This window comes from Mobula hypostoma, chromosome 1, assembly GCF_963921235.1.
Source record: "Mobula hypostoma chromosome 1, sMobHyp1.1, whole genome shotgun sequence".
Lineage (NCBI taxonomy): Eukaryota > Metazoa > Chordata > Chondrichthyes > Myliobatiformes > Myliobatidae > Mobula > Mobula hypostoma.
The window spans coordinates 30,734,846-30,762,558 of NC_086097.1; the positions used below are offsets into that span (position 1 = coordinate 30,734,846).

Sequence of the window (27,713 nt, forward strand, 5' to 3'; positions counted from 1 at the left end):
TGTGCACCCGACAGCAGTTGAGATAAACACCTCGCCTGTCATCGAAAGATGGAGCAGAGATAACAACAGATCACAGTGCAGTATCAGTAGTGGCTCTATTTAGACTGTGTGAGATATCGCTCGCTTTTGACAGCTGAGTACACATTGGAGTATGGGCGGCATGGTAGTGTAGTGGCTAGCAGAACACTCTCCGGAGTCAGCAATCACTGATTGCAGTTCAATTCCCACCGCTCTTCGTAAGGAGTTTGTACGTTCTCCCTGTGGCTACACGGGATTCCTCCGGCTGCTCTAGTTTTCTCCCACATTCTAGAGAAGCACAGGTTAGTGGTAGTAATTGTGGCATGCTGTGTTGGCTCCGGAAGCATGGTGACACTTGTTGGCTGCCCCCCACCCCCAGCACATCTCAGTGCTGGTCATTGACGCATTTCACTGTATGTACCTGACAAATAAAGTTAATCTTCATCTTTAGATGCAGGCCACAGGGCAATGACTGTACCATTCAGGGTACTGTTTGGTCACACTATCATGGGGTCAGTCAGTGAAGGGTCTCACCATTGAGGGGTGACTCTCACAGTGACAGGGTCACACCATCGAGTGGTCAGTCTCACAAAGACAAGGCATACCATTGAGGGGTCAGTCAAAGTGACAACCACACCATCGAGGAGTCAGTTTCAGAGTGACAGGTCACACCAAGGGGTCACTCTAACAGTGATGGGTCACGCCATCAAGGGGTCAGTCATGGGGAGGCATACAGAGATGAGATAGAATGGTTGACTGAGTAGTGTTGTGACAACAACCTCACACTCAACATCAGCAAGACCAAGGAACCAACTGTGGACTTCAGGAAGGGGAAGTTGGGTGAACACACATGAGACCTCATTGAGAGGTGAGCAGTGGAAAGAGTGAGCAGATTCAAGTTCCTGGGTGTCAACATCTCTGAAGATCTATCTTGGACACAACACATTAATGCAATCATGAAGAAGGCATACCAGCGGATACACTTCATTAGGAGTTTAATAAGTTTTGAAAGGTCACCAAAGACGCTCACAAATTTTAACAGATGGACAGATGCATTCTGACTGGTTGCATCGCCTCCTGGTATGAAAGTTCCAGTGAACAGATCGCAAGAGACTGCAGAGGGTCATAGATTCAGTCAGCCCCATCACAAGCACAACACAACAGGTAGTGCCCTCTTCTCATTACTACCATCAGGGAGGAGGTACAGGAGCCTGAAGACTCACACTCAATAACTCAGGAACAGCTTCTTCCCCTCTGCAATCAGATTTATGAATGGCTCATGAGCCCATGAATTGTACCTTGTTATTTGATTTATTTTGTAATTCATAGAAATTATATGCCTTTGCACTGCACTGCTGCTGCAAAACAACAAATTACATGTCATATTAGTCAGTGATAATAAATCTAATTTTGATTCTCTCCCTGTCCCAGAAAGTGGTGCAGGGATGAAGAATAGTGATTCTATAGGATTCCACCCAGTCAAAGATTCAAAGGTTCATTTTATTATCAAAGTATGTATGCAGAATACAACTCTGAGATTCGTCTTCTCCAAATAGCCATGAAATACAGAAAAACCATGGAAGTCATTAAAAGAAAAAAAAAATCAGACTCCTCCCCCCCGCATGAAAATGAAAAAGAAACAAAATCTCACAGGCCCTAACCCTAATCACCTCCCTCACAAAAAAAACTAACAAATCGTCTACAAGGAAAAGAAAAATAAACAGCAACGATAACATCAAACCCCCAAACCCCTAACTTGCCAATCGGCAGCAAGGAAGAAAACACAGGAAAATGAAGGAGATCAATATAAACTACAATCCATACCTATAATCACATAAATCTTAGAATTTCAAAAACATCCTCGGTCAGCATTGAAGAGAGCAACCGCTCGAACTCAGTCCTTCCATGGAGAGTGACCGTCGACAAGGCCTCTTCCACATTCATCTTGTTGTTTCAATCTTCTTCAAGTTGGGAGAATACCTATGCCCAGATAATGGGGTTTGAGATGAAGGCAAAGATTCTATAAGAGACATAAAATACTGCAGACGCTAGAATCTGCGGCAACAAACTGCTGAAGGAACTCAGCAGGTCAGGCAGCATCTGTGGTGGGAAATTGTCAATCAATGCTTTGGGGCGAGACCCTCCACATGAACTTTTCTTCAGTCCAGGTGAAGGGTCTCAACCCAAAGCATAAACTGTTCATTTCCATCCACAGATGCTTCCTGACCCGTTGAGTTCCTACTGCAGTTGTTCATTAGTGGTGTTGTGGATAGTATAGAAGGTTGTCATAGGTTACAATCGGACATTGACAGGATGCAGAGCTGGGCTGAGACATGGCAGAAGGACCTCAAACCAGAAAAGTGTGAAATGCTACACTTCTGAAGGTTGAACTTGAATGCAAGGTTAACAGCAAGATTCCTGGCAGTGTGGAGGAACAGGGGGATCTTGGGATCTATGTCCACAGATCCCTCAGAGTTGCCATGCAATATGACTGTGTGGTTAAGAAGGTGCCTGGTGCATTAGCCTTCATTAATAAGGGGATTGAGTTCAAGAGCCACGAAGTAACATTGCAGCTCTATAAAACCCTGGTTAGACCGCACTTGGAATGTTGTATTCAGTTCTAGTCACCTCATTATAGGAAAAATGTGGAAAATTTAGGAAGAGTGCAGTGGAGCTTTACCAGGATGTTGCCTGGATTAGAGAGTACATCTTATGAGAATAGGGTGAGTAAGCTGGGGCTTTTCTCTTTGAAGCAGAGGAGGATGAGAGGTGACTTGATAGAGGTATAGAAGATGATAAGAAGCATAGATAAAGTGGAAATCCAGAGATTCTTTTCTGCTGTGGAAATGGCTAATTCAAGAGGCATCATTTTAAGGTAATTGGAGGGAAGTATAGGGGCAATGTTAGAGATAGGCTTTTTACACAGGGAGTGGTAGGTGCGTGAAACACCCTGCCAGAGGCGGTCGTAGGGGCAGATACATTAGAGACATTTCAGATACTCTTAGATAGACACATGGATGAAAGTAAACTTGAGAGCTATATGGGAGGGAGGGGTTAGATTAATCTTAGAGTAGGTTAAAAAGTCAGCACAACATTGTGGGATGAAGGGTCTGTAATGTGCTGACTGTTCTATGCGGGACATAGATAAGAGGAATGTGCACGGACTTTTCCCCAGAACTTGGGATTCAAGAACTAGAAGGCATAGGTAGAAGGTCAGAGGGGAATATTTAATAGGAACTTGAAGGGCAACCTTTTCACCCAAAAGGTGGCCTGAATATGGAACAGGCTGCAAGAACACATGGCTACACTTCTGAGTTGCCGTCACCACATCCTTAGATTGTACTGGTCGTTAATGCAAACAACACATCTCACTGTGTTTCAATGTACAGACAGTATATAAATGAACATGTATCTGAATCTGCCACAGCAAGTTGTTGAGGCAGGTAAAGTAACAATGTTTACATGTCAGTTGGTCAGGTACCTGAAGAGGAAAGTTATAGAGGTATATGGGCCAAATGCAGACAAATTGGACTCATTAGATAGGGCATCTTAGTCAGCATGGACCAATTGTGCCGAAGGGCTGTATAAACCCATGACCACCTCCAATCAACTTCACCCAGTGAAGATCTCTCACTAACAATATTACTTTCCTGCCCATCAACAGAGAGGAATAACTTCAAGTGAACTTCGTTTAATTTTTTTACTAGACCCTAAAGCTGAGAGATGGTGTTACAAATGGAAGCCAACTTTTGCTGGTTCAGCCACAATCCAGAGACAGATGCTCAACTGTTGTCCCGTCACGAGGAAGACAAGAGGTATTTGGAAGCCTGTAGGCGGGAGGCGATCCTTTCCTGAAACCACATAAAAGCAAAATTCACGCCTGCTGTTTTTGGGATGCACTCGTCGAGGACAAAGGTCTGCCAGTCTTTCCGGGGGAGGTGAACCACTTCAATCAGCTCTCCCTCCTCGGGCTTCCCACCGTCCGTTCCCATATGCATGTCATCCGAAACCTCCACGTAAAACATGGTGTGCTTGGCTCCTGTCAGCCCAACACCCGACCTAAAGGGCAGAGGCACACGTTAGCCTGTGTTTTCAGATAGTGTGGGGGAGGAAAGGGGTTCAAAGAAAACAGATACAGGGAGAGGGGCAAACAGAGGAAGTGAGAGAGAGAGTGTCAGAGAAAGTGAGAGGCTAGAAGAGCGGGAAAGGGGAGAAGAGAAAAGAGCAGATGGAGAGAGAAAGAGATAGAAAAAAAATTGAAAGGACACACACACTAAATGCTAGAGTACCTCAGCAGGGCAAGGGACATCTATGGAGGGAAATGAATAGTCAATGTTTTGGGCAAAGGGAAGGGGATAAAGTGATTGTATGATACACTAAGGAGAGGGGGAGAAGGGGAAAGGGGGAGAAGGGGAGAAGGGGGAGGGGGAGAGGGGGAAAAGGAGAGAGAGAGACTGAGAGACAAAGATGTGGGCAGAAAAAGATGGAGAAAGGGTGGTGAAGAGATTGAAAGATAGACAGAAAGTAGGCAGTGAGAAACACAGTGACAGTGAAAATGAAGAGAGTAGAAAACAGACGGCAAAAGGAGAGAGACACACATGAAGGGATTCAGTAAAGGACATGAAGAAAGACAGCAGGAACAGAAAGCAGATAGTAAAACAAACAAATGAGATTCTGCATGATGCCAAAAATCTCAAGCAACACACGAAAAATGCTGGAGGAACTCAGCAGGTCAGGCAATCTCTATGAAGAGGAATAATCAGTCGACATCAGGCTGAGACCCTTCATCAGGACTGGAAAGCAGGGGGTGAAAAGCCAGAATAAGAGGTTGGGGGGAGAGGATGGAGTACAGGCTGGCAGGTGATAGATGAGGGGGAAAGTAGGTAGTGGGAGAGGGGAGGGAGTGATGTTAAAAACTGGGAGGTGGTAAGTGGAAGAGGTAAAGGGCTGAAGAACAAATCTGACATTCAAACCTAGTCGACTGTTTATTCCCCTTCAGGGAGTAACCCTGCAGGCTGCCTGCGGCATATCTTTGGACTGTGTTGGTCATCGTCACAAAGGATGCATTTCACTGTATGTTTCCATAAATCTGAATCTGAATCTGCCATTCTTCCTACTGTCTTCTGGCACCAGAGCAGGATCGCCAAGAGTACTAATCGTTAAACTGGGAACTGCTCTTTCACCGAATACCAGATCGGGTCTGAAGAAGGATTCAGGGCCACCTACTGAATGAGGTCTGTAGGACTGCAAAGAATAACTGTAAGAAATGCTTCCTTTTAACTAGAGCAACAACCTGCTGGAGCAACTCAGTGGATCAAGCAGCACCTGTGGGAAAAACAGAACTGTCAACTTCTCAGATCGAAACCTTGCTCAACCTGCTGAGTTCCTCCAGCAGATGGTCTGTTCCTCTGGATTTCAGCATCTGCAAGTTGTATCTCTATGTATTTAATTAATTGCATTAAATTCACTATTTTCAATAACGCAAGCTTATTTATTTTTATTGATTTTTTAAAATTTTAGCATATTAATACCATTTATTTTTAATTGAATAATGTATAGTATTTCAGAGAGTTTTTAAATCATTCTGAATATCAGAGAGATTGAGAAACCTTAACATGTTTAACAGACAGCAGAGCAGAGGAATCATAGTGTCATAAATTCATATAACACAGAAACAGGCCCTTCGGCCCAACTGGTTCATACCAACCACAGCATCCCCCCTGAATGTCCCAGTTATTTATTTATTTAGTGATACAGCATTGAATAGGCCCTTCCGGCCCTCTGAGTTGTACAGCTCCAGCATTCCCCAACAACCCGAGTTAATTCTAACCTAATCAGAGGACAATTTCCAATGACTAATTGCCCACATTCAGTCCATAACCTTCAAAGCCTCTCCCGTCCATGTACCTATCCAGATGTTGTAATAGTACCTGTCTCAACCACTTCCTTTGGCAGCTCTTTCCAGGTATTCACTACCTTCTGAGTAAAGAAGTTACCTCTCTAGTCTCTTTTAAACCTTGGGGTGGGGGGGGCAGAAGGGGAAGTACAAACTGGCAGGTGATAGGTGAGATAGGTGATAGGAGAACGTGGGTGGGTGGGTGAGGAGAAAACTCAGAGGGATAGTGGAAAATTTAAGGGGCTTAAGAAGAAGGAACCCACGTTCTTACTAGCCTCTATGACCCTCTTTTCCAGTCCTAATGAAGGGTCTCAGTCTAAAAAAGCGACTGTTTATTTCTCTCCAATAGGTGCTGCCTGACCTGTTGAGTTCCTCCAGGACTTTAGACCATAAGATATAGAAGCAGAATTAGGCCATTTGGCCATTGAATCTGCTCCACCATTCACCATGGCTGATTCATTATTCCTCTTAGCCCCAATCACCAGCCTTCTCTCCATATCCTTTCATGCCTTGACCAATCAAGAATCTATCAACCTCTGCCTTAAATATTTGTAAAGACTTGGCCTCCACAGCTGCCTGTGGCAACAAAGTCCACAGATTCACCATTCTCTGGCTAAAGATAATTCCTTCTTGCAGTTATAAAGAAAGCAAGACAGTGGCTATACTTCAGTAGGAGTTTGAAGAGATTTGGTTTGTCAACAAATACACTCAAAAACTGTACAATGGAGAGCATTCTGGCAAGCTGCATCACTGTCTGGTGTGAGGGTGGGGGGGTTACTGCACAGGACCAAAAGAAGTTGCAGAGGGTTGTAAATTTAGTCGGCTCCATCTTGGGTACCAGCCTACAAAGCACCCAGGACATCTTCACAGAGCCGTACCTCAGAAAGGCAGCATCCATTATTAAGGACCTCCAGCACCCAGGGCATGCCCTTTTCTCACTGTTACCATCAGGTAGGAGGTACAGAAGCCTGAAGGCACACACTCAGCGATTCAGGAACAGCTTCTTCCCCTCTGTCTAAATGGGCATTGAACCCTTGGGCACTACCTCACTTTCTTAATATATATTATTTCTGTTTTTTGCACTATTTTTAATCTATTCAATATACATATACTGTAATTCATTTACTTATTTATTATTATTATTTTATTTTCTTGTTTTTTTCTTCTATATTATGTATTGCATTGAACTGCTGTTAACAAATTTCACGTCACATGCTGGTGGTAACAAACCTGATTCTGATTCTGAATTCTGACTCTGAATTCTGATTTCCGAATTCTGAATTCCTCATCTCCATTCTAAAAGGATGCTCCTCTATTCTGTGTCCTCTGGTCCTAGACTCTCCAGCCATAGGAAAAATCCTCTTCACATCCACCCTATCATGCCCTTTCACCATTTGATAGATTTCAATTAGGTCACCCCTCATTCTTCTGAGTTCTAGTGAATTCAGGTCCAGAGTCATCAAACGCTCTTCATCTGACAAACCGTTCAATCCTGGATTCATTTTCGTGAGCCTCCTTTGAGCCCTCTCTAGTGTCAGCACATATTTTCTAAGATAAGGGGCCCAGAACTGTTCAGAATACTCTAGGTGAGGCCTCTCTGGTGCTTTATAAAGTCTCAAAATTACATTTTTGCTTTTATATTCTAGTGAAGACTATTGCAAAATACTTATTCAATTTGTCCCCATTACTACCTCTATTAGACCTCGCCAGCATCATTTTCCAGTGGTCCAATATCCATTCTTGCCTCTCTTTTACACTTTATGTATCTGAAGAAACGTTTGGTATTCTCTTTAATATTATTGGGGTGTATGGGATGTCAGGGAGGGACAGCACCTCTCTGGTGGGGAAACATGTTGTGTCCTTTTCAAGGCAGTTAGTCCACCTTTGGCCCCCACCTGGTACTCAGCTCTCACCTGTGACTCCTTGTAGCTGTTTGCACGCAACAGCGGCCACACCCCGGGCAACGGCTTCGACAAGCCGGCTAAACCAGGTGAGGGTAGCCGACGGGTCTCAAACCCTCGGTGAGAAGGGAGTTGTCTATCCCAGCATGTGAAGACAGACTCTGGCGGATTGAGCGGACGAGACCAATGGAAGGTCCAGTGGTCAAGAAGGTGGTCCCTGCAAGCGTCATGGAACATGTAGAGCACAACAAGACACAGAAGACGTCCTGGTCATCCACTGTGCCTAGTCTCACCTCCAGCCATCTCGACTCTTGTCTTGTCACTGGATCCAGATGGGAATTAGGAAGGGAGGGTGAGGCTGACGCTGCACAACTCTCCCTCACTTAAATCCAAATCACGTGCTTGTCTCAACACTATCAAGCTGACTGGTGGCGCAGTGACATCAGCACTGGACTCCGGAGCGAAGGTTCCCGAGTTGAATCCAGTCGGGACGCTCCCAGGCACGCTTTCCATCTGTGCTGTGTTGAGTGTCGAGCTAGCAACTCGACCTCATAAAAAGTACTAATGGTGTCGAGGTCTTCATCGATGACAATGGACGAACCTTAAGTTGGCTAGCTTACTTTCATATTCCATTCTTTTCTCCTTAATGAGTTTTTTGTTGCCTTCTGTTGGTTTGGATTTTGCGGGTGTTGCTCTGGATCTCTGCAGAACCTCTTGTGTAACTGTTGCTGGGAGTCAAGGTCAGAACTAGAGAGTGAGGCCGGGCAGGCTAGGACTTTGTTGCTTGGAGTGTACGAAACTAGGAGTGATCTTACAGAGGTATAAAATTGAGGGGTACAGCTAGGGTGAATTCACTCAGTTTTTTCTGCAGAGTTCAGAATTTAGAAATTAAGAACTGGAGAAGCAAAGGGAAAGATTTAATAGGGGCCTGAGGGTCAACTTCTTCACACAGATGGTGGTCAGTATATGGAATGAGCTGCTAGAGGAAGTGGTTGAGGTAGGTATATTGACAAAAATTATTTGATATTTAGGTATGTAGATATAAAGGTTTCGATCAGGGGTTCCCAACCTGGAGTCCACGGACCTCTTGGTTAATGGTAAAGGTCCATGGCATAAAAAGGTTGGGAACCTCTGGCTTAGAGAGATATGGGCCTAAGCAGTTAAATGGAACTTGCTCAAGCGGGCATCTTGGTCAGCAAGGGCCTGTTTCTGTGCCATGTAATTATGACTCTAACTTCCTGCCATATGACAACTTATTCCTTTTGAATGATAAATCACTGTGGTATTCAGTTTTAATCACACTGTTTACCACATTTTTGACACATGGGCCCATCAGAGGTTACTAAGAATACAAGTTGCAGAAATCATAAAGGTTTAATAAACTAAATAGAATATATAATATCACTCATACATTACTACAACAAGCGAGTTCACCAACACCTCTACTTCCTCAGGAGGCTAAAGGAATTTGGGATGTCCACTATGCAGCAGAGAAAGCATCCTATCTGGATGCACCACAGCTTGGTACGGCAACTGCTCTGCCCATGACCGTAAGGAAACGCTGAGAGTTGTGGACACAGCTCAGCCCATCAGGGAAACCAGCCTCACTTCCATGGATTCTGTCTACACTTCTCGCTGCCTTAATTAAAGACGCCATACATCCCAGACATTCTGCCTTCTCCCCCTCATCCATTAGGCAGAAGATGCAAAAGCTTGAAAGCACAGGGCACCAGGCTCAAGGACAGACTCTACCCCACTGTGATGACAACTGAACAGTCCCCTAGTATGATAAAATGGACTCTCAATCTCACAATCTACCTTATCATCTGCCTGAACTGTGGTTTCTCTGTAATTGGAACAGTTTAGAACAGTGCAGCACAGTATGGGCCCTTCAACCCAAGATATACTGACTAAACCAGTATGCTAAACCAACCAGTATACTATACTAAACCAGTATACTATACTAAACCAACTCCACAATCAGTCTAACCCTTCTTCCCACACAGCGCATCACCTTCCATTTTCCTTACATCCATGTGTCTATCTAAGAGTCTCTTAAAAGTCCCTATTGTATCTGCTTCTACCACCACCCCCAACAATGCATTCTAGGCACCCAGCACTTATTGTGTACAAAAACCCGCCTCTAACATCTCCCATAAGCTTTCTTCCACTCACCTTAAACAAATGACATCTGGTATTCGCCATTGCCACCTTAGATAAAAGGTGCTGACTGTCCATTCTCTCTGCGCTTCTCAATGTTATACGCCTCGACTAAGTCACCTCTCATCCTCCTTCAATCCAAAGAGAAAAGCCCTAGCTCACTCAGTCTTTCCTTGTAAGACATGCTCTGCACCCTCTCTAAATAATTATTCAGCATTCTGTTATTACTCTCTGCACTGCTGTAATGATTTGATTTGTAAGCTTTTCACTGTACCTTGGTAGGTGTGATAATAGTAAACCAATTTACCAGTTTAAAACATTTACAAAATTCTTGCTTTCTTCTGAATGACATACATAGAACACAGAATAGAACAGCACGGGACAGGCGATTCAGCTCATGGTGTTGTACTAATCCACACCAAATATCCTCCTCCGGTGTACCATCCATTCCCAACACATTCATGTGTCTACTTAACGGCTACCAAACTCCAAAATACAAAATTCAGAGTATATTTATAGAAGCACCATATACTACCCGGAGGTTCATTTTCTTGCAGGCATTTAGAGGTAAACAAGGAATACAATATAATTTTACAAAAAGCTATACATAAGCAAAGACTGACAAACAACCAATGCACAAAATAAGGCACACTTCAGATAAAAATAATACTGAGAACAGGAGCTGTAAAGAGACCTTGAATGTGAGTCTGCAGGCTGTGGAATCAGTTCAGAGAAGCGGTGACTGAAGTTATCTAAGCCAGTTCAGGAGCCTGATGGTTGTTAAGTAATAACTGTTCCTGAACCTGATGGTGTGGGACCTAAGGCTTCTGTATCTCCTGCCTGATGATAGTAGCAAGAAGAGAGTATGGCTTGGATGGTGGGGCGTCCTAGATGATGGATGCTGCCTTCTTACGGCAGTGTTCCATGTAGATGTGCTTTGTCTGTGATGGACTGGGCTGTATCCACCACTTTCTGTAGACTATGCTGTTCCTGGCGTTAGAGTCTCCATACTAGGCCATGATGCAACCAGTTAGGATACTTTGCACTGTGCATCAATAGAGTTTGTTAAATGCTTTGTTGACATGCTGAATCTACACAAACTTTTAAGAAAGTAGAGGCACTGTAATGTCTCCTTTGTGATGGCATGAGGTTTCACAACCTATCTCTGGACATGGGACAATCCTTCTGACTGAGACTAAGCCTTTCTGGGAAGAGTAAAGGAGGAGGGGTATGCTTCATCCGAGTCACCTCAACCACAATCTATTCCAGCTGCTACCATCTGGGAAATGGTACCATATCATAAAAGCCAGGACCAACAGGTTCCAGGACAGCTTCTTCCACCAGGCCTCAGACTGATTAACTCACACTGATTTGAGTGTATTTCTATGTTACATTGACTGTTTTATTTATTATAAATTATTATAAATTACTATGATTGCATATTGCACACTTAGACGGAGGCATAATGTAAAGATTTTTACTCCTCATGTATGTGAATGATGTAAGAAATAAAGTCAATTCAATAACGGCCGGGACTGGTCACTGGCTCCACTAATATTGTGAAAGCAGAAGAACAAGTGCCTTTTCACTTCTTCACTGCCATCTCCCATTGCCCTCATAAGAGTTGGGGGCGGGGGGGACTCCAGGCTTGCAAAGTGGAGGAAAGAAGTAAAGATGATTCTGCTGGTAGTGCTCAGGTCTGGGCAGGCTAGGCTGTAAAGTTCCGAGAACGGAGGAGGAAGAGATCTTGTATGCTCAGGAATGAATGGGTTAGATTACATCTTGACCATCTGCTGGGGGAACAGAGTGTACCAAAGCACAGGAGCAAGGTGGGAGGACGATTCCAAAGGAAAGAAGTCATAAATCAAAAATAAATAAACAGTGTGAGAGGGAGCCAAAGACACCCAGATGGAGAGAGGAGAGAGAGAATTAGGGCACAAAACTGAGAGAGATATTGTGTGTGTGTGTGTGTGTGTGTGTGTGTGTGTGTGTGTGTGTGAGGGGGGGAGCGGCGGGTTTGATACACAGAAAGAGAGACAGAGAAAAAGGGAAAGAGAAAGACGGAAGGATAGAGAGAAGGAGAGAAAGACAGGAAGTGAGAGGGAGAAGAAACAGAAAGACAGTGAGTGTAATGGAGAGAGATGGCATGGGGAAGGACTGATACACAGAAAAATGGAGAAATAGAAAAATAAAATGAATTTTCATCTTGTACACCTCTATCAAGTCACCTTGAAAGAGTGAAAGATGGATAGAGAGAAAAAGAGGGAAAGATAGAGAGAGAGAGAGAAAGAGGAGGGTTAGAGAGAGGAAATGAAATACAGTTAGAAAGACAGGAAAAGAGGGAGGGACAGAGAGAGAAACGTGAGGAATCAGGGACAGGCAGGGAGAGGGGCAGAGGGACAAAGACAAAAGATGAAGGGACAGACAGAAATGATGAAGGAACTGCAAGAAGAGGATGGGGAGACAGAGAGATAATACAGTCAGAGAGACAAACTGCATGAATAACAGGGCCTTTGATGAAACTCATCCATGCCAACTGTGCTACCCAGCAGCCTCTGTTATCTGCCCACATTTGGACCACAGACTTGATGCTTGTTAAACAAGAAAAAGCTTGCTCACACATGTAAGTTGAAAACTGCAGCAAAATGTTGATTGCTTTCCTATGAATGACAGGATACTCTTCTTTCACATGTCCAGAACTTGTCCAGAAACCAATCAACCTGGATAGAGAAGCTGTTGTTTTTCAATTTATCACACAAAATTTCTTCAGTATCATGTGACATGTCAACAATACGTCAACTTATCATACTGTTTTACAGTGAAACCTTTCCAATCCCTCGTACTGTATCTCGTCCTAGCATTTTATCCACTATAACTTTGCATGCTAGCATTATTCGGTTCTCACCAACTGAGTGCCTTTTCCTTTTCTGGGTAATAAGTTCTGCTGCTAAATAACTTGCTTCCTGAACCTTTTCACTGACGGTGAATTTTCTACCACATTGATAGTTTGTTTGCTCCCTTAAGTCAGTCAGCAGCACATATGGGGAAGTTGGTGGAGATAATTCAGGATATCACAGTCCAAGTTGGGCGAGTCCATTCAATGCTCGGAAAATGCACTTCATGCTCCTCATCAGCCTACTGTCTTCCCTTCAGTGCAATACAGCGCTCACCAATTATCAATGCCCTCCCTCATCTCGCATCAAAATCTGAGAATGGACTCAACCAAATAAACACGGTTCTACAGCGCACTGCCATACTGGGCTGAGATTGCTAACGGGGCCACTTGGTCACTGGCCACTGGCCACCACTGTGAGCATTAGCATTGCACATTGCATGAAGTTCAAAAAACGATATTTATTTTTTTAGATCACAATCTCTCACAGAACCCCCTAGGGACCTCTCATGCGGCCCCAGTTGAGAAACCCTGCTCTGGCTGAAGAAATTCCTCCTCATCTAAAGGAGCGTCCTTCTATTCTGACGCTGTGCCCTCTGGTCCTACACCCCAACATTATAGGAAACATTCTGTCCACATCCTCTCTGCTTAGGCTTTTCAATATTCAGAAGGTTTCAATGAGATTCTCCCTCATTCTTCTAAATTCCAGTGAACATAGGCTCAGAGCCATCAAATGCTCCTCATACATTAACCCTTTCATTCCTGCAATCATTCTCGGGAATCTTCCCTGAACCCTCTCCAATGCCAGTACAGAACAAAGATGGAGGAGGAGAAGATGGCGGCGCGACGGCAGCGCACGTGGCCACTTTGGTGATGATGTCTGCTATCTGTCAAGTAGGAGACCGTGCACAATCCTGATTTGATGGAGACAGACGTGAGAGCACGGAGGAACATCTGGAAAACTTCTGAAATGCCCGCTTCGCTGCTGCTGCTACTGTGTGGTAACCGGACCCTCTGGAGCAGAAGGCCTCGAAATCCTCGGCTTTGCGTGTTTCAGCAGCCGGGGCAAGGTCGAAGGCGCTCAGCAGAAGATGGTGCTCGGGAGGCTGTATCGGAGAGGCTGGTTGGAAACTCGAAGTTTTCGGACGGATGGACTCAGTGTCGGCTGTGGTCGGCTGCTTCCAAGGCATCGGCAAGTTGACGGTGCCTGGAGTTTTATGGCAGGGAGTTTCTCCCTTTTGCCGGTGCTATCGAGGACTCGAGAGTCGATCGACTCAGGGACTTTTGAGACTTTATTTACCGGGCCCATGGTTTGTTCTTCATCAAATTATGGTACTGCTTTGCACTGCTGTAACTATATGTTATAATTACGTGGTTCTGTCAGTGTTAGTCTTTGGTTTGTCCTGTTTTCTGTGATATCACTCCAGAGAAACATTGTATTATTTCTTAATGCATGTATGCATTTCTAAATGATAATAAAAGAGGACTGAGTGTTCTCATAATCTAATCTAATCCTTCCTTAGATAAGGGTCATAAAACTGCTCACAATATTCCAAGTGCTGTCTGACCAATGCTTTATAAAGCCTCAGCATTACATCCTTGCTTTTATATTCTAGTTCTCTTGAAATGAATGAATCATTGCATTTGTCTTCCTCACCATCAATCCAACTTGCAAATTAACTTTTAGGGAATCCTGCACGAGGACTCCCAAATCTCACCTCTAATTTCTGAATTTTCTCCCCATTTAGAAAATAGTCTATGCTTTTATTCCTTCTACCAAAGTGCATGACCATACACTTCTCTACACTATTCCTTCTGCCACTTCTTTGCCCATTTTCCTAGTCTAGGTCCTTCCGCAGACTCCATGCTTCCTCAACACTACCTGCCCCTCTACCTATCTTCATATCATTCGCAATCTTGGTTACAAAGTCTCAAAGCCTGAATTTAGAGTAACTTAAAAGATCAGTACAACATCATGGGCCAAAAGGCCAGTACTGTGCTGTAATGTTCAATGTTAAATCTCTCATCTCTGATCTTAAAAGTGTGGCCCCTTGTTATTAGCACCCCTCTCTGGGGAAAAAAACTCTGAGAAAGACTCCCATAACAGAAAAGTGGTGAAACTGAAAGAGAAAGATTGATGGGGGAAGACAGACAGAAGAGGCTGTTTGAATATTGAACACAGAACACTACAGCATAGTACGGGCCCTTTGGCCCATTATGTTGTGCTGAACTTTTAACCTAAGATCAATCTAACACTTCTCTCCTACGTAACCCTCTATTTTCTATCATCTGTGTGCCTGTCTATAAGTTTCTTCACTACCTCAAAGAATTCAATCAGACACTTCATGATTTATTATTCCTGACAGTAAATGTTGCAATCTGCAATTACGAAGTCTGGACAGCTGCTCCAGTGAAGTTTAATTAACACGAAACAAAATGAGCTGTTGAAATCCATAGAAAGGAAATTGGTCAGTAACAGCACAATATAAAGAATGTGGGGTGGAGGCAGTTTATAGTGTCGATTCCTCGATGCCTCTCGATAGAAGCAGTCTGACCCCTGAACTCCAGCTTGTCCACGTAACCTGGCACAAGATTAGATTTCCTCACATCAAATCCCCACCAGTCCCACACCTGTGCTGGCCACATCCACGCATCCCCTGCCCTGCCGACTGATCAGATCCACTTTCCCTCCAGAAAATACTTCTGCAAAGTCTCTGCAGTTGAGTTTAGGTGTGACTGCGGTTGGAAAAGAGCTGGAAACGGGAGAGCTTCTCTGCGAGAAACTTGGCCACGGTTCCCCTCAATTACTCACAACGTTTTCACTGAAGCCTGACAGCTTGTGATGGTTAACTGTGTCGGCATGTTCATGCTTGTAGACAGAGAGCGGTGACTGGAACCAATGCACTCTGTGAGCAGGGCGGCACTGGCCGCGAAAGATCAGGAGGCCCGCTTACTTCAGAGAATTCTATGCAGCTGGATACAAGGGTAGGGATGGAGGGGTGGGGGGAACGGGGTTAAAACAGGGGCAGGGAGGGAAGAGTGTGTAACAGGGAGGACTGAAACCCACTGCTGGTGTTAAATGGCACTCTGGGGATGTGAGGGGATGATTGGTTCGGGAGTCTGATCACAGCGGGGAAAAAGCTGTTCTTGAGTCAAGTCGTCCAGAACTTCAAGCTCCTGTATCTTTTCCCAAAAGTAAAAGAGAGACAAGGTTGCAGAGTTGCAGGCATCTTCAAAGTTCAAAAGTTCAAAGTAAATTTAAAGATTAGAGATTAGCTTTATTTGTCACATGTACATCAAAACGTACAGTGAAATATGTCATTTGCATCAAATCAAATCAGTGAAGATATGTTGGGAGCAGCCCACAAGTGTCGCCATGCTTCTGGCGCTAACATAGCATGCTTACAACTTTCTAACCTCAACCGTATGGTTCTGGAAGAAACTGGAGCACCTGAAAGAATACCACTCAGTCACAGGGAGAACGTACAAACTCTTTCAGCCAGCAAAGGGAAATGACCCCTGATCGCTAATCTCGGGCGCTTGTAATAGCATAATGCCAACTGCTATGCTACCCTGCTTTGATAATAAATTTATTATCAAAGTATGTATATGTTACCACATACTACCTTAAGATTCATTTTCTTGCAGGTATTTACAGGAAAAATAAAGAAATACAATAGAATCTACAAAAAACATACATAAACAAAGATTGTGGTGCCTACAGAGCAAAATAGAGAGGCAGTGTTCATGGGTTCATGGACTATTCAGAAATCTGATGGCAAAGGGAAAGAAGTTCAACCCAAAACGTCGACTGTACTCTTTTCCATAGATGCTGCCTGGCCTGCTGAGTTCCTCCAGCATTTTGTGTGTGTTTCTTGGATTTCCAGTATCTGCAGATTTTCTCTTGTTCCTAACATGTTGTCTGTTTATCTCCTCCCTGACATTAGTAATGAGAAGAGGTCAAGTCCAAGTCAGTGAGGGTCCATGGGGATGGATGTCGCCTTTGTGAGGCATTGCCTTTTGAAAATGGTGGGGAACCTCATGCCCACGATGGAGTGGCACTGAGGAAACAGTGCCATCCTGTCAATCATGTCAACCAAAGGATATTGCTATACCCCCAGGGATGTGAAGAACATTCCCCAATCTCGTGCCCCCCCCCACTGTGTCCTGATTTACAGTATTTCTCACTCAAAACTATCAGTTTTAGATTTATTTATCACATGTACATTGAAGCATACAATCAAATGTGCCATCTGCGTTAATAGCTAACACACCCAAGAACGTGTTGGGAGCAGCTCGCAACATATTCCAGTACCAACACAGTATGCCCACAGAATTCAGCAGAACAACACAAACAGTAACAGCAATAGCAACAAGTCAATGGCAAAACTAGCCCCTTTCCAACCCTGCCACCCATCCACTCAGACAGGCCTCCAACCCTAGGACAAGCCACCTCCAGGCCTCCAGTCCTTGGCCCCGGACTCTCAGACTCGCAGACATCGGGCCCGAACCTTCAGTCTCTGGTTAGAAGCCATTTCTAAAGTATTTCAATGCCTACAAAAAGTTTTGTGGTGCCCTAGAGGGGATGCAAGAACACAGCACATAAATTGAAGTTTTTACTGATGTTGAAGGCAACGGGAGGCAGTGTATTACTGAGAACACTGGAATCAGGTGTAGACACCTTACAGCACAAAGCACTGCCATTTGTTCCCTGCATAAGGATGAATGCTGCTGGTGCCTTAGACAGTAGCAGCTGTCTGCTCGCCCTTCACCTACACACTAACAAAACCCTAGGCAAAACAATAAACAGTCCCCTAGCAACCAAGTCTCTACCAATGGGCAGCCAACCCTGCACTGACCAATTTAAACATACTCTACGGTAACCACCATGACAACAGGGGCAGAGCCAATCAGCTGCCTTTACTCCATTCACACATGTCACCTCAGTACAACTGACTTCAATCTTAGCTTAACACAGTCTTAACCTACTTAACATTCCGACAGAAGACACTTCAGAGAGAGATATCATACACCTAAGTACAACACACACAGTGTGCTGTATGACAGGGAGAACATACCGTATAAATAATGTGTCTGTGGGGGGAAATATTTCTCAGTGGTCTCTAATGACAGAATAATGGAGTCATAGAGCACTACAGCACAGAAACAAGTCCTTCAGCCCATCTAGTCCATGCCAAACTGTTATTCTGCCTAGTCCCATTGACCCGCACCTAGACCATAGCTCCCCATACCCCTCCCATCCATGTGTTGACGTAGTTCTCCAAACTTCTCTTAAATGTTCCAATCAATCTTGCGTTCACTCTTCCGCTGGCAGCTCATTCTAAACTTGCACCACCCTCTGAGTGAAGAAGTGTCTCCTCAGGCTCCCCTTAAATATTTCACCATTCACCATCAACGTATGACCTCTAGGGAAAGCCCCACACCATTGACCAATCGCCATCAATTCAATTGCCCCACTAGCAGCACTTCCTTTCACGTTCTCTCAGGAAGCAAAGAAGGAAACTGAAGCCAATCACTGGATATCACCACTACCGACAAAAAGTGCTCACCTGTACGAGGTAATCTTCTGTAGGCTTTCTAATGGCACCCTGTAGCCACATTCCTCCTGGATCTCTTCCTTGACTGTTTCCTCCAGTGAAAGTCCCGGCTTGTCAACAATTCCGGCACAAAGCTCGTATGTGATTCCAGCAGAGGCAGGTAAAGGCTGCACTGGCACACGGGCCTGGGGATCTGCATCCATGGACACTGCATCGACCATGGGCAGTATACCTTGCCTTGCACACTCGCACGCATAGACAGCTGGAAACAAAGATGCACAAAGATTAAATATATTTTACAGATTAGCTTTATTTGTCATGAGCACATCGAAATATACAATGCAATACATCATTTGTGTCAATGACCAACACATTCTAAGGATGTGCTGGGGATAGCCCGCAAGTGTCAACATGCATCTGGCACCAACATAGAACGTCCACAACTTACTAAACTTAACCCATACATCTTTGGAATGTGGAAGGAAGCCCATCAAACACGGGTAGAACATACAAACTCCTCGCAGGCAGCAGCAGGAATTGAACTCTGATCTTCGGATTGCTGGTGCTCCAAAGTGTTATGCTCACTGCTATGCTACCTGCAACCCAAAGCTGAGCATCTTACAGCACTGAAGGAAGCAATGAGTTTTTGATAGATAATTGGACAGGTTCACAGATACACAAAGTTTAGAGGGATGTGGGCAAATGGGGATAGCTCTTGGTTGGCATGGACAAATTGAATATAATTTAATAGTACTTTCTAGGAGCCAGAACAGGTACAATGAATTGAATTCGAGTCACGTAGTGTGAAAAAAGGCCCTTTGGCCCATCCAGCCCTTCCTGACCAAGTTGCTTACCCTAGCCCTTCCCAGTTGTCTGCATTTGATCCCCTATCCTTCGAAACCTTACCTGAGACATAAGTGCAGAATTGGGCCATATGGCCCAGTAAGTTTGGTGTGTCATTCAATCATGGCTGATTTATTTTCCTTCTCAACCCCATTCTCCTGCCTTCTCCCAGTAACTTTTGATTCCCCTACTAATTAGCATACAGCATAGTAGTGTAGTGGTTCACATAATGCTTTACAGCACCAGTGATCAGCGATCGGGGTTCAATTCCCACCTCTGTCTGTAAACAGTTTGCACGTACCGCATTTCCAGTTTCCTCCCACATTCTTAAAGACATATGGGTCAGAGTTAGTAAGTTGTAGACATGCTACATTGGTGCCAGAAGCATGGCAACACTTGTGGCCTGCACCCAGCACATCCTTGGACTGTGTTGAACATTGATACAAACGAAGCATTTCACGAGCATGACAAAATCTGCAGATGCTGCATATCCAAAGCAACACACACAAAGTGCTGGAGGAACTCAGCAGGTCAGGCTGTATCAATGGAAAAGGGTAGACAGGCAATATTTCAGGCAAAGGCTTCATAACTGAGAAGGAAGGGGAAAGATGCCAGAATAAAAAGGTGGGAGGAGGGGAAAGAAGTTAGCTGGAGATGATGGGTGAAGCCAGCTGGGCGGGAAAAGTCAAAAGCTAGAGACAGAGGAATCTGATAGGAGAAGCGAGTGGACAATAGGAGAAGAAGAAATGGAAGAGGGAAGGCACCCAGGGTTAAGTGATAGGCAGGTGAGAAGAAGTGGAAGGTCAAAGTGGTGAATAGAGGGGGGGGGGGTAGGGGAATTTGTTCACCAGAAGGAGAAATCAATATTCATGCCATCAAGTTGGAGGGTACCCAGAGGGAATATAAGGTATTGCTCCTCCACCCCGAGGATGGCCTCATCTTGGCACAAGAGGATGCCATGGATCAACATGTTGGAATGAAAATGGGAATTAAAATGTTTGGCTACCGGGTAGTCCCACTAGTGGCAAATGGTGCAGAGGTGCTTGATGAAGCAGTCCTCCAATTTACGATGGGTCCCACCAATGTAGAGGAGGCTGCTTTGGGAGCACCAGACACAATAGACAACCCCAGCAGATTCACAGGTGAAGTGTAGCCTCACATGGAAGGTCTGCTTGGGGCCCTGAACGGAGAAGAGGGAGGAGGTGAATGGGCAGGTGTAGCCCTTAAGCCGCTTGTAGAGATAAATGTCTGGAGGGAGATGAGGGAGGAGCAATGAACGGACAAGGGAATTGCGGAGGGAGCATTTCACTGTATGTTTTTATGTACATGTGACAATTAAAACTTTGATAAACGTGATAATAAGTACTTTTCAACCTCAGCTTTAAATATAAAGATTAGCGTTATTTGTTACATGAACATCAAAACATACAATGAAATGCATTCTGTGTCAAATCAAATCAGCGAGAATTGATATGCAGTCTCTATCCCCCATCAAGAAGACCTTATTACAGCTTTCTGTTTCTTTCTCGACAACATACCCAAAGTCCCCCTCACCCACAACAATTTCTCTTTTGGCTCCTCCCAATTTCTCCAAATCTAAGGTGCAGCCATGGGCACATGCATGGGCCCCAGCTTTTCTTTCCAGGGACATCAGAGATGTCCTTCTTCAAAAAAAAACAGGGGTTTCCTTCCTCCACCATTAACACTGGCCTCACCCTCATCCCCTCCAGTTCCCAAATATCCACATTCACTCCAACTTCTTCCACCTTAACAGGGATAGAATTCCTCTTGTCCTCACCTACCACCCCAAGAACCTCTGCATCCGCACATCTTTTCTTCCCACACCGTGCCCCCCCCCACTCTCCACTTTTCGCAGGGATCGCTCCCTCCATACCTCCCTTGTCTCTTCATCCCTCCCCATTAATCTCCTTCCTGCCACATCTCCCTGCAAATGACAGAAATGCTACACCTGCCAGTTCACCTACACCCTCACCTCTACTCAGGGCCCCAAATAGTCCTTCCAGGTGAGGCGACAGTTCATCTGCGAATCTGTTGGGATCATCTATTGTATCCGGAGCTCCCAATGCGGCCTCTATTACAATGGCGAGACCCAATGTAAACTGGGCGACCGCTTTGTCAAGCACCTTAGCTCCATCTGCAAAAAGTGGAATTTCCTGGTGACCAACCACTTTAATTCCTATCCTCATTCCCATTCGAACATGTCAGCTCATGGCCTCCTTTACTGTCACAATGATGTCACTCTCAGGGTGGAGGAGCAACACTTCATATTCTATCTAGGTAGGCTCCAACCTGATGGCACGAACATTGAATTCTCCTTCGGTAATTTTTCCCTCCCCTTCCCTCTTCTTCTATTCTCCACTCTGGCCTCTTACCTCTTCTCCTTACCTACCGAACACCTCCCCTGGTGCCCCTCCTTCTACACTTTCCCATATGGTCCATTTTCCTCTATTAGTTTCTCCAGCACTGCCTCTTTCACTTATCATCTTGCACCTACCTAATTGGCTTCACCTATCATCTTCTTGCTTGTCCTTATTCTCTTCCCCCACCTTTTTATTCTGGCATCTTCTCCTTCCTTTCAAATTCTGATGAAGGGTCTTGGCCTGAAATGTCAACTATTTATTCATTTCCATGGATACTGTCTGACCTGCCGAGTTCCTCCAGCATTTTGAGTGTGTTGCCCAGCTATGCCTGCCTTTTCAATGGCTTTATGGAACAGTCATTCCGTGCTACATTGATGACTGCACTGGTGCTGCTTCATGCACCCATGCTTTGCTCATCAATTTCATTAAGTTTGCCTCCAACTTCCATCCTGCTCTTAAATTCACTTGGTCCATTTCTGATACCTTTCTCCCCTTCTTTGATCTGTCTCCATCTCTGGGGAAAAAGTGCTTACTGGTACCTTTTATAAACCTATCATCTCTCATAGCTACCTTGACTGTACTTCTTTCCACCCTGTCACCATTCCTTTGTCTCCACTACATCTGTTCCCAGGATGAGGCTTTCCTTTCCAGAACATCAGAGGAGTCCTCCTTCTTCAAAGAACGGGGTTTCTCTTCCTCCACCATTAATGCTGCCCTCACCTGTACCTCTATTTCCTGGACAATTGCCCTCACCTCATCTTCCCACTGCCTTAACAGGGATAGAGTGCCTCTTGTCCTTACCTACCACCCCAGCACATCATTCTCCACCATCATTCCACTAAACACATCTTTAACACTTCACCACTCTGTGTTTTCCACAGGGATCACTCTCTCCATAATTCCATTGTCCATTTGTCACTCCCCACTAATATTCCTGCTGGCATTTATTCCTACAAGCAGAAGAAGTGCTATGCCTGCCCTCACCTCCAGGTAAGGTAAAACTTCAACTGCGAATATGTTGGGATCATCTCCTGTATCTGGTGCTCCTGATACAACCTGCTCTGCATTGGTGAGAGTTGAGGTAGATTGGGGGACTGCTTTGTCATGCACCTTTGCTCCAATCCAACAGGCAAGATTTCCTGGCGGCCAACTATTTTAATTCCAGTCCCCATTACAAATCTGACATGTTAGTCCATGGCATTCTCTACTGTCACAATAAGGCCACTCTCAGGTTGGAGGAGCAACACCTCATATTCCGCCTGATTAGCTTCCAACCTGATGGCACAAACATCGATTTCTCAATCTTCTGGTAACTCCTCCCTTCCACCTTTCCTCTTCTTCCAATCCCCATTCTGGCTCCCCTCTTACCTATTCTCTTCTCCTCACCTATCACCTCTCCCTGGTGCCCTTCCTTCTTTCCTTTCTCCCGTGGTTTACTTTCCTCTCCTATCAGATTCCTTCTTCTTCACCCCTTTACCTTTCCCACCTATCACCTCCCAACTTCTCACTTTATTCTCCACCCCCCCCACCCACCCATCTTCCCCCTCACCTGGTTTCACCTATACCTTGCATTAGCGTGATACCCAATGATTTGGCCTAAATGGACATCTGTAATAATGAATTCCACAGATTCGCTAGAGCCATTGGCTAAAGAAGTTCCTCCTCATTACTTTTCTAAAGGGACATTCTTGTATTCTGAAGCTGTGCCTTCTGGTCCTAGACTCCCCAACTACAGGATACATCCTCTCCACACCCACTCTATCTAGGCCTTTCAATATGAGATTTCCATCATTCTTCTAATCTCCCAGAGTACAGGCCCAGGGCCAACAAATGCTCCTCATATGTTAACCCTTTCATTCCTGGGATCATTATCTCATTAATTTTCGTTCATTTATATTTCTCTTGTGAATGTTGTGACTCTGCTGCAAATAAGCTTTTCCTTGTGCTGATGCATACATGTCCTTGTGTATATGTCAGGTTGGCAATCACTCTTCATAGAACATAGAAATCTGCAGCACATTACAGGCCCTTCAGCCCACAATGTTGTGCTGACCATGTAACCTACTCTAGAAACTGCCTGGAATAACCCTACCGCATAGCCCTCGATTTTTCTAAGCTCCATGTACCTATCTAAGAGTCTCTTAAAAGACCCTATTGTACCCACCTTCACCACCATTGCTGGCAGTGCATACCACACACCCACTACTCTCTGTGTGAAAATCTTACCTCTGACATCCCCCTTGTATCTCCTTCCAAGCACCTTAAAGCTATGCCCCCTTGTGTTAGCCATTTCAGCCCTGGGAAAAAGCCTCTGGCTATCCACGTGATCGATGCCTCTCATCATCTTATACTCCTCTATCAAGTCACCTCTCATCCTCTGTCACTCCAAGGAGAAAAGGCTGAGTTCACTCAACCTATTCTCATAGGGCATGCTCTCCAATCCCGGCAACATTCTTGCAAATCTCCTCTGCACTCTCTGTATAGTATCTACATCCTTCCTGTAGTGAGGTGACTAGACCTGAACATAATATTCCAAGTGGCTAGAGGTTGGGAGGCCATGTCAGGTCAGCAGTTGCTCTTCATGGGTTGGGTCGGAGGCCACGGGTCGGTGGTCGCTCCCCACGACCTGAGTTTGAGTTGTCACTCTCCACAATACTGATGGAGGATGGTTTGGAAATTCCAAGACATATATGACTATTGGTGTGGACTGTAGCTCATATTGGTCTTCAGTTTTTCTATGTTTTCTTACCTGTTGTTGACTGACAGGTGGGTGATATGCTACTTTTTTGAGTGAGAGAGCGGTTGGGGAATTGAGTCTTGGTGTTCTTACATGTGAGAGATCTGTTAGTTTTTTGTGTGCATGAGAAGTTGGGGTTTGATGTTATTGTCAACTGTTTTTATTTGCGCGGGAGAGACTTGGGGTTTAGGGGGTTGATGTTTTAACTGCTATGTCTGGCTGGTGATCTGTTAAGTTTTGTATGGGGGTGTTGGGGGAGTTGGGGTTTGTGAGTTCTGTTTCTTTTTCGTGTGGGAAGGGGACTGATGTCTTTCAATGACTTCTGTGGTTTTTCTGTATTTCATGGCTATCTGGAGAAGATGAACCGAGAGTTGTATTCTGCAAATACACTTGGATAATAAAATGAACCTTTGAACCTTGAAACTCTAAGGTGGGAAGACAGGAGAAGGTGGCAAATCTGATATTAAAGTTGGTGTCAGCTGGTGATGCCTTCTCCCCTACAGCTGCTCAACAGAGAACCCTCATCTGTCCTGCAGACACCATCATCACAATAAGATGTAACTGGCTAAAGAGAATAGTAACAGACTGATTCCAGCTGCTGCTTGCTATTAGATCAATCCAAAGATTAGCCACAATCAGTGCTGACTGAACCAATGCTTCAGTGATCAAAGCAATTTATCCTGGTGTATGTTTAACTAAACTAGTTTACACATAATAGTGAAGCAAAGACTAATCAAAAAAAACGGTACAATTGGAAATGAAATCAGGCACTTGAATGCATTTCAATTAAATACTTTGTCAAAAAGGATTTTGTGATCACAGAATAAATGAGTCTCTGGGCCAGTAGAGGCAAGAAATACACCGAGTACTGATAGCTGTACACATACAATTGGTGCCCTGGGCATTGCTTCTGTCAGGAGATACCAGTGTCAGACGAGCGATCCAGGAATAAGGGGGTAGGTGGGATCAGGATACTGGGGTGGAAGAGGGGTTCAGCAAACTGCAAAGTAAGTTTATTATCAAAGTATGTATTTGTCACCATATCATACCATTTGATTCATTTTCTTACAGGCATTTACACTTGGATTGTTTCCTCTGGAGCATTGGAGACTGAGGGGAGACCTGTTAGAGGTTTATATAATTATAAGGCATAGATAAGGTACTTAGTTAGAGTCTTATTCCTAGGGCAGAAATGTCAAATAGTAAAGAGCACAAGTTCAAGGTGAGAATCCTAGACTCACACAACATGGAAAAAGGGCCTTCAGCTCAGCTGCTCCGTACCGACTAAGCTGGCCCATCCAAACCAGTTCCATTTGCTAGTGCTTGGCTCATAACCTTTGTATCCTTTCTAATCCACGTAGCTGTCCAACTGACTTCTTAAAGCTTTTGCACTTGCGTCAACCACTTCCTATGGCAGCTCGTTCCACATAGATACCACCATTTATGTAAAAAAGTGGTCCCTTGGGTTCCTTTTAAATGTTTCACCTTTCACCTTAAACCCATGCCCTCTAGCTCTTGGTTCACCAACTCTGGGAAAGAGATTGTATTCACCCTATCTACGCCGCTCGTGATTCTGTACATCTCTGTTCGATCACCTCTCAGACTCCTACACTCAGAGGAATAAAGTCCTAGCTTGTCCAATCTCTCCAACTTAGTCCCTCAAGTCCTGGCAACATCCTGGTAAATCTTTTCTGCACTCTTTCCAGTTTGATAATAGCTTTCCTGTAGCAGAGTGACCAAAATGGAATATTCCATGTGTGGCCTTACCAATGTCCTGTACAGGAGGAAGGAGAGGAGAAAAGCTTAAGTGAGATGTGTGGGGCAGATTTGTTTACATAGAGAGAGATAGGTGCCTGGAAGGGGTTGCCAGGGGTGGCGGTTGTGGAAGCAGACATGATAGTGACATTTAACAAGCATTTAGATATATTAAAGAATCCCCACTATAGACCTCACAAGTTACTTGCTCACGGCCCTTACACTTTATTTGTATACCTGCACTGCACTCTCCCTGTAACCGTAACTCTTTATTCTTCATTCTGTTATAGCTTTTCCCTTGTATTACCTTAATGCACTGATGTGATGAAATTATCTGTATGGATGGTATGCAAAACAAAGCTTTTCACTGTACCTCTGTACATGTGACAATACTGAACCCATTTACGTGAACAGATTAAGGATTAACTTTATTTGTCACGTGTACGTTGAAACATACAGTGAAATGTGTCTTTTGCGTCAACAAGGAACACGGTCTGAGGACGTGCAGGGAGCAGCCTTTGAGTATTGCTGTCCTTCTGGCACCAATATAACATTCCAACAAATTACTAACCTCAACCCTTTGGAATGCGGCAGGATTCCCACGTGGTCACGGGGAGAACATACAAACACTTTACAGACCGTGGCTGGTACAGAACCCGGTTGCTGCCACTGTAACCATCACACTAGCCGCTATGCTACTGTGCCATCCTATATATAGGTAGGTACATGGATATGAAGAATGTGGAGGATGTGGGCCAAATGCAGGGAAATGGGTTTAGCATGCTGCTCCAAGCAGGAAACATGCAGGGAATGGAGGGAAACGGTGTCATTTAGTATCACGGTTGGCACAGATATTGTAGGCTGAAGGGCCTGTATTCATTTATTTAGAGATACAGTACAGAATTGTCCTTTCTGGCCCTTTGAGCTGTACCGCTCAGCAACCCCATTTAACGCTAGCCTAATCACAGGACAACTTATAAAGACCAATTAATCGGTATGTCTTTGGAGTGTGGGAGGAAACTGGAGGACCCGGAGAACACCCATGAATTTCATAGGAAATAAGTACAGAGCCCTTACAGATGACATTGGAATTGAACTTCAAACTATTGTTCTACATGTTCTGTTATATCAGCCGTGACTGTGTTGAACGGTAGAGCACTGTAACCAACGTAGTCAGTCTACTTCTGCAATCTCTTGATTGCACGTCCGAACACATTTGCAAATAGTAGCTGTTTGCACTCTGTGATTCATTCCACCAAGCCTAAACACAGGCATGCACTCTTCTGCTGCTAGTACCCCACCAAACTAAGGGGTAGGCAGTGAGATTAATCTCTTGCTAACTTTCATCTCCACCCTTTGCAGCAGTTATCCAGCCAGCTCATCGAATACTGAGCTGTTCCAATGAAGAGTCCTAATGAAGGTCTCAGCCTGAAAAGTCTCCATAGATGCTGCCTGACCTGCTGAGTTCCTCCAGCATTTTGTGTTTGTTCATCCAAAGCTGCTAATATTTGTATATAAGTCTGATGGTGACGACTTGCCACTGTCCGATAGAGAAAGAAGCTTTTGTATTA

The 27,713-nt window shown here is 44.6% G+C and overlaps 1 protein-coding gene across 2 annotated transcripts in view; it reads right to left on the reverse strand.

The window, feature by feature from the left end:
• Nucleotides 1-2,099: 2,099 nt before the first annotated feature.
• The window catches only part of nudt14 (nudix (nucleoside diphosphate linked moiety X)-type motif 14), a 161,916-nt gene continuing 136,302 nt past the window's right edge, over nucleotides 2,100-27,713 (reverse strand). For both annotated transcript variants that reach the window (XM_063045447.1, XM_063045458.1), the window contains 2 exons: nucleotides 18,439-18,688; nucleotides 2,100-4,077 (listed from right to left, as the gene is read on the reverse strand). In XM_063045447.1, coding sequence (XP_062901517.1) covers nucleotides 3,816-4,077; nucleotides 18,439-18,688 — 512 coding nt within the window. In that variant the 3' untranslated portion in view covers nucleotides 2,100-3,815. The remainder of the gene's footprint in view (nucleotides 4,078-18,438; nucleotides 18,689-27,713) is intronic.